A 13,732-nucleotide genomic window follows, 5' to 3' on the forward strand; every position below is an offset into this window, starting at 1 on the left:
AACAAAATGTTGCTTGTGGATGTGCAGTCAAACCAGTCGCAGCACACAATGGTTACATTTTTCTTTGTTGCAATTGTATTTTTTATATTTGTCATTTTAACAATAATTCGCCCAAAGTGCTAAATTAAATCATACAAATTGCTGTTTTATTGGGCACAATCATGATCTGCTCACATTTATATTTCCAGGAGTTCTTTGACCTCTCTACCAGACTTTCCTTTGTATTTCGGCTTTCTAATTGGGGATATTCACTTAGTATGTCATCAAGCTTACTGCCTCTCTATGCTTCTTCTTCTTATAATGAAAAACTTCACACACTAAGGAAACTTTTCTACTAAATTCTGTAAATGATATTTTCCTAAATGGCCACTGTGGCCTGAGGTGTGTTTCTCATTTACCCTTTCCTTTTCTATTATAATAAGCAGGCCTAGGGTTGAGACATTTCGGCTTCATTAAAGCTGGGCGGGGGGGCAGGTGTTGACGTTATGGGAGGTATAATTGTGATGTCACAGGGTGGGAGTGTGAAATCAGAGGTATAGGCAATGTCGTGGTGACAGGAATTTTTGACTTGGACAGCCCTTCTGAAGACCAGACTTTCCAGGTCAAACCCGTTCACTCTCACCTTTAGGCGCACTGACTGGCGGGTTTGGGTTAAGATGCTTCCGGCACATTCTCTCCCTGCGCTTATGTGCCTGGCGAATAAGCACCCAGCGCGTTTAGTTCTGGCACATCTGCGACAGATACGCGCCCAGCACATTTACGTTAAGCGCATGCACACCTGGAACATTGTTCAATATAGTAATGCTAACAGATGCTAATTGTGCATCTTTTCTGCTTATTGGTCCCCTTCCTTGCCTATCAAGGTTACTCTTCTCCCATTGGTCCTTTGCCCTTTAAATAGCTCCTTCCTCTTCCACCTCCTTGCCCAAGCTTGCCTCTGTGAATTCAGTTCCTGCCTAAGCCTTGTTCGTTTTTTGACTTCTACCTGCCTTCTGACTCCAATCCTGCTTAAGCCTTGTTCGTATTCACTATTCTGGTTTTGACTCCTGCCTGGTTACCGACTCCGATCCCTGCTGCCTGTCCTGAACCTTGCCTGGCCTTGACTTCGATTCTGCTTTCTCCTTGTCTGTACTGCGAGTATCCTAGATGTGTTCAGGTTCCCTGTTGATTCTGCAGCAAAAATTCCAGGACCCTAAAAGGGCGTTGGTAAAGACCAGGATCATCAGGGGTGATTTTGTTCACCAAAAGGTACTTTCTAGCGGTCTCCCTAGAATTCCTTGTTAACTAACATTACAAAAACCAAACCAATCACAACCCTAAGCAGACTGCCTACACCCTCTGTATTGGTCTGTATTTATATGTATTGTTCGTGCCATCTATTGGCATTTTAAAAATTCTTAATAATACTACAAAATGAAAGGAATGTATATCTAGAAACAAGCAATAAAGTTAATGTTTGGGACGATTTGGTTTTAAAGTTCTAAAATATATTAGCATTTAAATTCTTTCCTGCGCAATTTTTCTGCTAGAAGGATTTGCAACACATGAAAAAACATTGGAGACAGAAACGAGTTTAAAGTCAAAAGATGAATGCCATTGTCAACTGATAGAACAGAGGTTTTCAGTGACAGCTTATTTTAGCACAGACAATTAACATGCCCTTTACTGTATGTATCCTGGTTTTTTTTTTTTTTTTGCCCAGCCAAAAACTGCTAAATTGCTAAAACTGTTATCAGTGCTTTCAATGTTAAAATATGTCATTTCAGATAATGTTTACTTACATTTTATTTCTCCTTACATAATTATATTTTTTAGAGCAATATATGTCATAACTGATGGTACCTCAAACCCTGTTAGCAATACCTACTAGTGTAATTAAATACAGAATGGAATGTGCAAAATACAGTACCTTTAAAGCTTCTGATGCATTTTAAAAAATGACAAATATGCCCTTGCCAATAACTTGTCATATATATAACTGTATAACTCAACTTATAACTTATATAACTTATAACTCAACTCAACTTTATGGCATGCTGGTCTTTGTTGTGCCGGCACCACCCTTATAAAGCAAGCAGATGGAGTATGTCACCTTGAACATTCCAGTGTAACACTAATTTAGCCACCCCCTGCCGCACTCCATTAGAGTTTCATAGGACTTTTTCATTTAGCTGGGAAAACTTATTTTAGTCAGAAATTGAATACTAGTAATAACTGAAATTTGAGAAATGTTTTAATATAAATGTGCGCAGTTTCATATTGGAATGGAGCAAGACTGTATGTGCAAGCATGCACTTGATGGAAAAAATGGACTTAAATCACTGCAAAATCATCTGATGGAGTTCTGAGACCTACATCAAGCCCTTAGCAAGACGAGAGGATTAAGGGCTTTGGTTAATAACTAAAATGAAAAGGTATACGGTGTCAGACTAGGATTTCTGCTTCCAGAAGATAAATGCAGAAGATGTATATTTTCTAACAAAACATAAGCTTAATTTGACGCTGTTTCACTTTGTACAATAATTAATTATACCACAAATCAAGGCCCATATTCTGGATCTGCACTGTTACTACCCCAGCCACAGATTCCATTAGAAAAGTGCAAAAGCAAGAATTATGAACCATTAACACATCAAGAAAACAACTGTAAGTTGACTTCTATTATGCAAACTAATTTTATTTCAGAAAAGCAGGGCCCCTGTATGGTGTGTCCACCAGTTAGAATGACGTCTTCTAGACGTGCGCTTACTTCTTTTTGTTTTTGTTTACAGTTGCCATTTTCCCTTTACGGGAATACAAAGTGACACATGCACAAATACCAATAAGGGTTTTGTAAAAGAAAAATGTCAATGTAATTTAATGTAAAATAAAAATACTTTAAACAGATTTATTGCACACATTCTTATTGCTGGTAAATGAATGGAAGAACAATGATGGGAAAAATCCAAAGTAGAAAGGACCACATCTGTCTTCTTGCAGGTTAATTGCATAAAGCACTGAGTATTTTGCTTGGCTCTAAAGACCAGTCTAGACGGTCATTTTGTCTAAGCATTCTGCAAATTAATTGCACACAAATTGGCGTTTATCAATTTTTATAAAAGAGATGTAACAACTAAACCTGTTTTTTTTTAATTAATACAAAGCTTTCATGTAACTAACACTTTATTTATAATTGTATCTATATTTTAAATGATTTTTTCTATATATGGTGCATTTTTCCATTTCAGGGACTCTATTAATTGTGAAACAGATGGATATGTGAGTCACACACAAGTGCTTTATTCTCTAAATCACCTATTAATACAAGAAAGGGCAAACTGTAATAATTTAGAAACCACTATCAAAATTATTTTAAAATGTATGATGAGTCACTGATACGTTTACCACATTTATTTTTTTCTCTAAACAATACACAGAATGATACTCATTCCTCAGCTATGAGTTTCTAAATGGGTATCAGTTTGCGGTCTGGTAATCTGACACTGTAGAATTTGTAGCTAATTACAGACCTAGCTAAGTAAATGCAGTTACATCGCCACTTCAGTTCAAAATTACACGCCATCATTTCCAAGAGAGAGGGATGGATAAGAGAAAATATGGACTGAAATCGCACCTGACTGAAATCAATAGAATGACTCAACAGATCAATAAGTGATGCATAAGAACAAATGGAGCTTTTAGCTATATAGCCCATTGAGCATGAAACAAAATCAGTTTGTGTAGGATCTGGTAAAAAGAGAACTGGAACATCTCCTAATACCTAATAATATACAGATTGAAGAATTAAAGCAAAATTATACCCTCTATTTTTTAAATGAAATCATTCAGATGGGTTATATAGAAAAGGTGGATAGACACTTGAACTTGGGTGGTGCACAGATTTATTCAGAAAGCAGAGGGATTTCATGTCCCAGAAATGATGCCAGGCAGACTTTGAAAACCCACACCGTTGCATTCATTTATCTGCAATGCAATGATGCCAGAATTCTGGGAAACAATGCTGCATTGTGGGGAAAAAAACATGGTGCTTGCACATTGCACTTTGCTCACTGCACTTACACATGTACATTTGCCCTTGTGAGTCTTAGGGAGGTTGAGAAATGGTTCTTACAAGTGGCTTTGGAAACTGATATCTCTGTGTAAAAAAATGATATATCTGGAAGAGGCTGCTTATGCACATTTTCTACATAAGCACAACTGAATATTAAATAAAAGATTAAACATGGGACTTTTTTCATAAACTGAAAATTAGACAAAATGCATTTTGATAGGAAATAAAATTCCCAAAAGGTAAACTATGTAAGGATATTGATGTGTGAAACCTGGTATGATTCCAGTGATGACAGATAGATAGATAGATAGATAGATAGATAGATAGATAGATAGATAGATAGATAGATAGATAGATAGATAGATAGATATGATAGTACTTTTATTGACATATTTTTAAAAATATTGGGGTATTATCCATATACCCCTATTTCCTGGGGATAATCATTTTTATTCAATTAGTTAGGGTGCTATTTTTAATATGTCATATTTTCTGCAGAACAACCTAAAATTTCTGGCCCGACTCACTAAGGAGTGCCTAGTAAATAAGGCTGCTGAGCTCTTTCATAGGAAAAAACAAACAGCAAACCAACTTGCAGTGTGAGTTGGGCCTAGAATTTTGAGCAGCCCTCTCAAAAACAAGCTGAAATCATGTTGGCATTTATGAATATATATATCTTACATTTTTGGTAAATATTTTACAGTTAATTATATTTTTATTGAAATTAATGTTGACAGTTTATTTACATTTTTTGTCCCATCAAAAATATCCTAGTTATCTTCAAAAATGCTAGTCTTAGTAAAAGTCATTTTATCATGCATGAAAACTAGAAAACTTGTCATTTTAATTATGCTTCTTTCTGGGATCCACTTTGCCTCTTACTTTATAAAAACATTAAAATGCCAAAAGACAAGCCTAATATAACAATACCTTCATAGACATATACTGACAGCAATGTCTGTAAGTAAAATCGAATATACAAAGCATTATAATGGCATGACTCCAGCATGACATATATATTTCATTATTCCAGTACAAATATTCTGGTTTAGTCACACTGTTCAAACTCACTTTGTTGATGAATGTATAAAGCCAAGGTCACGACACAAAACAGAAAACGTGTATCATGAAGTTAAATAGCTGTTAAGCTTGACTCTAGACTTGTATCTGAATAATGTAAAATGATGTCTCTCTTACCATAATCTTCTTTCTTAAAGTCTTGTTTGAGGGATTTCTGTTTTATGTCTTTCTAAATCCATATACCAGAGACAGATCCTTGGTAAAATAATACCATCTTCTGACTAGCGGGAAATCACAGTCCTTCCAGGCTACAGCAATGCACTCCCAGTCTGCCCTACAGATAACTTCTTGTTAACTCAACTTTCCATTTATAGGTCTACTAAACTTACAAATAGTCCTCCCCGGAGAAAGCAAGCAGCTGGCTTCAGATAACAATTCCTGTAGCTCTGGGCTGGCTATTAATGCTGTATTTCCATTTGCAGGGAAGGAATATGTTATTGTATACAATGTATTCAGTAACCTATACCACTGTACCTTATTGTATGATTTTGTAGGAAACCAATGTGAGAAAATGTGTCTTCATAAATAGGGTGCATTTTTAAATTGCAAAATGTTACATGGCTATAAAAGAAATGTATTTTAACCCTATATCTATAGTCCTGACAGTGTAAATGTATACATACAGTAATTCTCAGCAAAATATCTTTGCATCTTTGCATGTCTCTGAGTTTAAAACAATTAAAATCAAAAAATAGCATAGACTTTTACAGAAAAATGCTTTTGTGAAAAGAAAATAATTGGAATCTACAACCAATTATTTTTTTAAATGTTCATGTGGTTTTCTATTTCTGAAATAAGGAAATTGTAATATCTGGTTTTGTATAATAAAGAGGTGTCCTTCATTATAATCCTAGTCTTTTTTAATATTGTTGAGAAATTTGTTTAAGCAAACGAGGGTTGGCCTTTCATGTGAGAAATATAATTTAAATTATAATAAAAAAGTGCTTAATACATGAGGAATATAACCTAAAAACCTCTGTCTAGAATAAAAACAAAGCATATTTTATGTCTGAGTATTTTTTAGCTATATCTGTTTTATATTAAATTGATACTATAGTGCCTGAAAAGAATGTGAAATAATTTCATTAAAGAGATACTGACACCAGAAATTACACCTTTTTTGCATCTATCATAATTTTGGCTTTGCATGCTACTTATAATTTTGCTGTAAAGTATTGGCCTGATGTTTTTCCATTACCTGTCTGACTCCCTGTGTTGATCTATGAGGGGGCTGCCATATTTGTGCAGCAGGAGTCTGTTAGCATTAGAAACTTTAACTGACAGGCTGAGATGACACAGTCAGGTTGAAAAAACAGTCAGGTTTAGGAACTTTAACTAACAATTACTTACATAGGTAACTTTTAATGTGCATTCAAATTTAAAAAAATAGTTTTTTAGTGTCAGTATCACTTTAAGTAATGTAAGTATTTCTATGGAGTCCTTCAGGTGAGGACTGATATCGTAGCAACAGGTACAGAAAAGGGATAATCGGAAAGAATGGATGTAGAACCGGTGACAGGAAGGAGCGGGACAGAGCAGGTGTTAAACTAGTGGCAGGACGGAGTGCACAAAAAATCAGTGACAGGATGGAGCAGGCCAGAGCAGGCGTAGAACCAGTGACAGAAAGTAGAGGGACAGAACAGGCATAGAACAGGTGACACGAAGGAGAGGGACAGAACAGATGTAGAACAGATGACAATTTGGAGTGGGTATAGAACCAGTGACAGAAAGGAGCGGGACAGAGTGGGCTTAGAACAGGTGACAGGATGGAGTGGGCATAGAACCATTGAGGTACCAGTGAGTGGAACTGGTGAGGTAACTGACAGGATGGAGTGGGTATAGAACCAGTGACAAGAAGGAGCGGGACAGCACAGGCAAAGAACCGGTGATGGGAAGGAGATGGACGGAGCAGGTATAGAACAGGGGACAGGAAAGAGAAGGACAGAGCATGTGTAGAAAAGGTGACAGTATGGAGTGGGTGATGAACCATTTACACGAAGGAGCAGGACAGATCAGGAATAGAACTGGTTACAGGAAGAAGAGGGGGAGAATAGGTATAGAACAGGGTACAGGAAGAAGCAGGATGGAGCAGCGTAGAACAGGTGGCAGGACGGAGTTGGCATAGAATCAGTGACAGGAAGGAGCAGGAAGAGCAGGCCTAAAACCAGTGAGAAGAAGGAGAGGGACAGAGCATGCATAGAACAGGTGATAGGAAGGAGTGGAGCAAAGCGGGTGTAGAACAGATGACAGAATGGAGTGGGTATTCAACCAGTGAGGTATCAGTGAGTGGAACCGGTGAGGTAACTGACAGAATGGAGTGGGTATAAAACCAGTGACAAGAAGGAACAGGACAGCGCAGGCATAGAAACGGTGACAGGAAGGAGAGGGATGGAGTGGGCATAGAACATGTGACAGGAAGGAGCAAAACAGAGCAGGTGTAGAACCGGTAACAAGAAGGAGAGGGACTGAGCATAGAACAAGTGACAGGAAGGGGAGGGAGGGTAAAGGTTTAGAACAGGTGACCGCACGAAGTGGGCATTGAGCCATTGACAGGAATGAGAGGGACTTAGTGGGCTTAAAACAGGTGACAGGCGGAGTGGCATAAAACTAGTGAGGTACCAGTGAGTGGAACCTGTGAGTAACTGAGGGTTTATATAAAGCAGTGTCAGACGTGCTATTTAGCTGTATAATTTGAATACATTATGATGCAGGAAAGCAATCCCAATATTTGCAAACCCAGTTTTAATAAAAACAAAGCAGACAATGGAGCAACCCTTCCTGAAACAGGTATGATGGAGGAAGATCCAGTAGACAACATAGCTCTCTTTTAAAGGACAGCATACCCCTTGTTTAACTTAAGCTCAATGGATAGGGTTTGCATGGCAATTAGATCAGCAGTATCTATCCCTCACCTCTTCCTAAATCCATTATGCGAGGGGTGGTATCTTTGCACTGGTAATCTAATTATCTACCTAGCACGCCCCAAATATAAAGCATATTCATTTTCCGTGTTTGCCATGTTTATTTTAAACAATAACAAAAACCATAGACTTTTGGTCTGCTGTGGTACGTCTCTAACTGAAGTTATATGTTACTCTTATTGCTACAGTATTTACTTTTTAAAGCATATACTACACATTATTTCTACTCATAGTATATAGAGCAATATAGAGTGTATACATAAGGTGATGTTTTGGAAATTGGTTTATTGCCAGCTAATAAATCCTGAAAGCCATAGTGCCTAGAAAATGATAAAATGTACTTTTTACAGAGGCGTTTTTAGCAAAAAGAAATGTACTCAGAAGTCATATCCATAATTCATATCTACTTTGATTAAAACCCTCTATGAAAGTTGCAGTAATCTTTAGCGGTGTTTAAGCTTTGCAAAATTCTCTCCATAATTATGTCAAACAATCCTTCAAGAGACCACCTGCCAGTTGAACCACTTGCTTAGATTATTTACAGTACATCTGCCTCAAACTAAAGTGAATTTAATTTAACTTTCTGAATTTTGTATTTCTCATGTTTCTCAATTTTTTTTAGTCTAAACTTAACTGGTTAGGATCTTGCTCCATATTTAACACATGTACAAACCAGGCATCAAGCCCTAACTGTAATGATAGGCTAATAAAACACCTTCCCAAATTAACATATGTAACATGCAAAAGTAGAAAATTGTGGCCTAGGTTTCAAACACTTGATTAAGAATTTTTGAAAGAAGGTTCTCTGTGGGTTTAAAACTGTTGGTACAAAAATAAAAATGTTGGAAACAGCTCCTGCTGTTCTTATTGAAACCCTTTAATATAACCTCAAAATTCTCTTCAAGCTTATCATTTAGTACAATCTCTCTTTCTTACTGTTACCTTAATAACTACAAAAATGTGCTCTATAATGCAAAAGCATCATACTTTGTTTCTATAATTATTGTTATTAGGGCTAAAGAGGGTTAAATAGCATTAGTGATTCTTTAATACTTTAATTAGAGACATTTATTACAAACAAACACATTCATTGCTAAAGTTCAATACAAAACATCATCAACCTAAGAAGCCCAACTTGTTATTAGCAGTCGTGTTTAAAACCTTAGCCCAATATTATCTTTTTCTAGTTTCACCATAGCACAGACTGCCATTATTGCATTTGTCTGTATTGCCTGCATCTATTAAAGTTTCTCTGTGGTCACTAAAATCAACAATTGCACAACCTTTCTATTCCGCCTAACGATACAGCACTGCATCCCAGACTCATCTGACTGCTTCATTCCCTCACCCCCTAATGAACTGTTCCTTTGCCATCATTAACTTAGTTAACTGGTCTATCTTGAATAGGTTTTATTGGTTGCTATATGCATCTAATATTGTTCCCCTTATTTGCTTTGATTCTTTGCATTTTATTATTATTACTGCATCCCATTGCTTGATCAAAACTTCCCAAATTTCAAGTCAACATCCCCAATCCTCTTCGGCCTAAGATGTTTATTAAAACCAATACTGTTTCCAGTCCTTCCATAACAATCTATCCAATGATTCCTCTACATGGAGAATCTTAAAGACAGCAGTGTGATTAATTGGTTTCCCCCAATAATGTAGTGTATGTATGCCTCTTAAGTATAGAATAAGATGCACAGACATAATATATTCCCAACAGATGTCATCAGAATGCTGAGAAGCTGAGAGTGTCAATGCAGAGAAAGCATTGCAGCATGTTTGCAAGAAGGTCATACCAATTAAGTTGCCTAATCACAGTTCATGTAACATACACACGTTTTGCTTTAGAATGATTTTTCAGCTCACTGAGAAAAGTCTCTAGAGCAATAGTTTTACTTACTTTAAATTCCTAATACAATACAAAAGGTACTTCACTTGCCTTAATTTGAAACTATTAGATACTAAAATGTTCACCTTCTAAATAAACTTTGTGTAGACCTATGCTTTCATTTTGTAAAATTATTTTAAGGAGAATTGCCCAGCAGCAAATTGCCTTCACATTATCAGTCCCAAGTTTCTTCGCTGTCAGTATAGCTGATACCATAGGATGAGGTCATGTGACATAACAAATACATAAAGATAGTTTACCTTTTTCCATCTTCAACTAAAACTTCAACTTCACTTAAACAATTTGTATAGCAGAGCATTATAATAATTATGCCTTCATTCTTCTTTTACTTAAGAAGAAAAATTCAATAAATAAAGAAGATGATAGGTTGAGAGATGACTTAGTAGAAAACCATATATAGAATAGAATACTCATATCAAGAAGGCTCTTGCACACCCTTGTTGTATAAAATTAGTATGCTTGGTGCTCAGTGATGGAGGATACGGCAACATCCAAATGTACAAAAGTGTAAATGTACACTGGCACACAATACATGTAGATACAGGGCAACCCTTGCAAAATTTTTAATATGGAGGTGCAAGGTTACGGGACGGATCCCTGAAACGCTGCACTTCTGCATTAAAAATGTTGAATCTACAGACATCTCCATGTCTTGTGTGCTAGTGTGCTTCTATTGTTTGTATATAACCAAATCATATGGCAGCATCAGATGAGGCAGGTTTTCTACAAGGCAATGCTTGCTTGCAACACTATTACATTCAAAATCAATTCCATAAGAAATTAAGGCAATTTATTAATCTAGAATGTTTATTTATTCATTTATTTATAAAAGGGAATCTATCAAGTGCCAAAGGTGTATACTGTTTTTATCAGATCAATATTTTACCTAAATGAACACAATTAAATAAAAATAAATTCTCCATTTAGTGTCATGAAATTATTTTGAGTGAGTTCATTTACAGATGGCTGTGCTCACCTATAGGGACCTGAACAGTTAAATCGTTGCAAAATGGGATCATAAATCTTCATTTAATTGAATCATTACTGTAAATACCTGTACCAGGGCAGCCCACAATGAACATGTAAATACATGCAGATGCTAAACTGAGAAATGATTTAATTTTAGCACATTTTATTATATGACATTTATGGGAATAACTGTATATGCAGTCAGCATGCAGTAGATCATTTTTTGGTGGCACTAATGCTATGAACATTTAGTATTTTCATATTGGAAAGTTAATTGACTGGAGCTTCTATTATTTTGTTGAGGTTTATAAAGTAGTGTCTTACCATAAACTGCTGCATCTGATCTTCCATTTGCTGTCAGTCAGTGTACTGCCAGAGGAAGTAAGTGGTTCAGGCAAGACAATTCTGGGGTTTGTAGTCCTCTATCTAGAGGACTCCTCTATCAGAGGGCATATTTACCATCACCAAAACAGTGTGCAAAGTGATAAAAAACTGATAACTGCCATATTTTTGCAGTTTGCCCAATGCAGACACTTGCATCTTCCTTCGCTAATACAGCACTTACTGTCCTGTCACATCCCCCCACCCACATCCCTATCTTACACATCATTCTTCCCAAAGGCAGGCGGTAAGGACAGGGCAGAGTTGCATGTCCGGATGCTGCACTGTTCACTAAGAACTGGATTTTGTATTCAGTACTCGGTGCAGAGCACAGTGTCAAGGGGGTGCAAGTGCTCCTAGAATGAGCACTAAGGATTGTGCTCTTGCTCCCTTGTTCCCCCTAAAATCAAGACTAACCTCTTAGATATCTTTACATTTTAGTCAACTTTTTAGGTGCTACTTTGGTTCAGACTCCCCTCAGCCAATAACAAGGTTATAGATTTATAAAAACATTTATCAGCCATAAAAACAACAAACACACACCTTGCAGCCCCTGGAAGGAAAATGTTAGGGTGATTCAACAGTGTCATCTGCTAAAAAAAGTAAAGTAAAACCCTTTACAACCTTTTTTACAAGACCTTTTTATGTCCCCATCCCTGGAGATGAATGTTTTGTGTAGCTTTCAGAAGTGAGCATCGATGTACATTAATTATGACAAAACACTCAGAAAGCTTTAGTCTCTGTCTCTCATTTATTGCTAATTTATTGACTCCTGTTTATACAAGGAAATTTATTGAAAGAAGGTTGGTTAAAAGTACTAAACTTTTGTTGAAGGGCATTATTGTGGAAAGTAAAACAATGGCATGGCTTTGGCATAGATTTTTTGTTCAACATGTTCAACATCAAAAAATGAAAGTGTTTTAAAGTAATACAAATATAATTCAGTGTTGCCCTGCATTGGTAAAACTGCTGTGTTTGCTTCAGAAACACTACTATTGTTTATAGAAATAAGCTGCTGTGTAGCAATGGGGGCAGCCATTCAAAGGAGAAAATGGTCAGGTTACACAACAGATAGCAGATAAGCTCTGTAGAACACAATGGTGTTATCTTTTATCCACTATTTAACCTGTGCCATATAGCCTTTTTTTCGCCATTGCTACACAGCAGTTTGTTTATATGAACTATAGTAGTGTTTCGGAAGCAAACATCAGTTTTACCAGTGCAGGGCAACTCTACATGATATTTTCATTCCTTTAAAACGCTTCCATTTTTTGGTGTTACTGTTCCTTTAACCATTTTCATGAATTTATTAAGTTCAAATGAAGTAACTTGATACATGCTTCCAATTATAGTTGAAGGGTGATGTTTTGTTAGTCATAGATTCAATGTAGAATAATGGTATAAAGCAGAATGTTATATTACCTTCCATGTAAAAAAAAAAAAGGATATTTAAAATTCTTGGAAATTGGCTCAGTCCATTCTGAAACTGAAGGGGTTGTTTCGATGAGACCAGGACTTAACAGGAAATAATTCATTCTTTTGTACCTCAAATAAAATAGGTATAATTCCTATATATATATAACCGAATGTTGTATTTCCATGATTATGCAAGCATTTGTGACCTTCAGCATCAATCAACTGGAAGCAGAATGTATTCTTTCTCATAGAATGCTTTAGGCAGGAGTGCTGGATTTATCTGTACGCAAATCCTGTGTTCTTGGTAGGGAAAGGATTTACAGTACCAAATATATATTCCAACCACTCTACAAAAGGAACTTAAGATATTGTAACATTAAGATCTTTTGTGGAAGGAATAATCTTTCTTTCTTTATTGCAGGGTAAAGCTGGGATTTCTGACAGAATCAGCAGCTTGTGATGCATATCTTATGTTGAGCATTAAAGCTGATGAACCTAAAGTGTATAGTTCCATGTACCACTTTTTTTCTAATATCGCCACTAGGGAATTATTCTTTGAATAATATGGGAAATAAACTGGATTTAAGTCATCAAAATATACTACTAAACTCATGTCAGGCAAAACAAATGGTTTGCATAAATAAATAACCTGGAAATATAAATAAACAAAAAGTAAAAAAATGTAGTTAGAGGTTTGCAAGTATTTATTTCACAAATACACATATAAAGCCAATTCCTTCAATATATTCTTAGATTTCTGGTGGAAAGCAGAGAACAGTTTAAGAAGTTGCTTTCAGGGTCAAAATATTTGGTATTTAAATAAGCCCCCTCTCCCCCATGACACCTTATTGGTGCATGTACACCACAGTTGGTATATATATATATATATATATATATATATATATATATATATATATATATATATATATATATATATATATATATATATATATATATATATATTGTCTTGACAAAGGTCCAGTGTCGGACTGGCCCGGC

The 13,732-nt window shown here is 36.0% G+C and overlaps 1 protein-coding gene across 1 annotated transcript in view; it reads right to left on the reverse strand.

The window, feature by feature from the left end:
* The window catches only part of mlip.L (muscular LMNA-interacting protein L homeolog), a 122,105-nt gene extending 116,697 nt beyond the window's left edge, over positions 1 to 5,408 (reverse strand). Inside the window, exon 1 of the mRNA XM_041563191.1 lies at positions 5,249 to 5,408. Within this exon, the coding sequence (XP_041419125.1) occupies positions 5,249 to 5,251 (3 nt within the window). The 5' untranslated portion in view covers positions 5,252 to 5,408. The remainder of the gene's footprint in view (positions 1 to 5,248) is intronic.
* Between the last annotated feature and the right edge of the window lie 8,324 nt (positions 5,409 to 13,732).

This window comes from Xenopus laevis, chromosome 5L (genome assembly GCF_017654675.1).
Source record: "Xenopus laevis strain J_2021 chromosome 5L, Xenopus_laevis_v10.1, whole genome shotgun sequence".
Taxonomy (NCBI): domain Eukaryota; kingdom Metazoa; phylum Chordata; class Amphibia; order Anura; family Pipidae; genus Xenopus; species Xenopus laevis.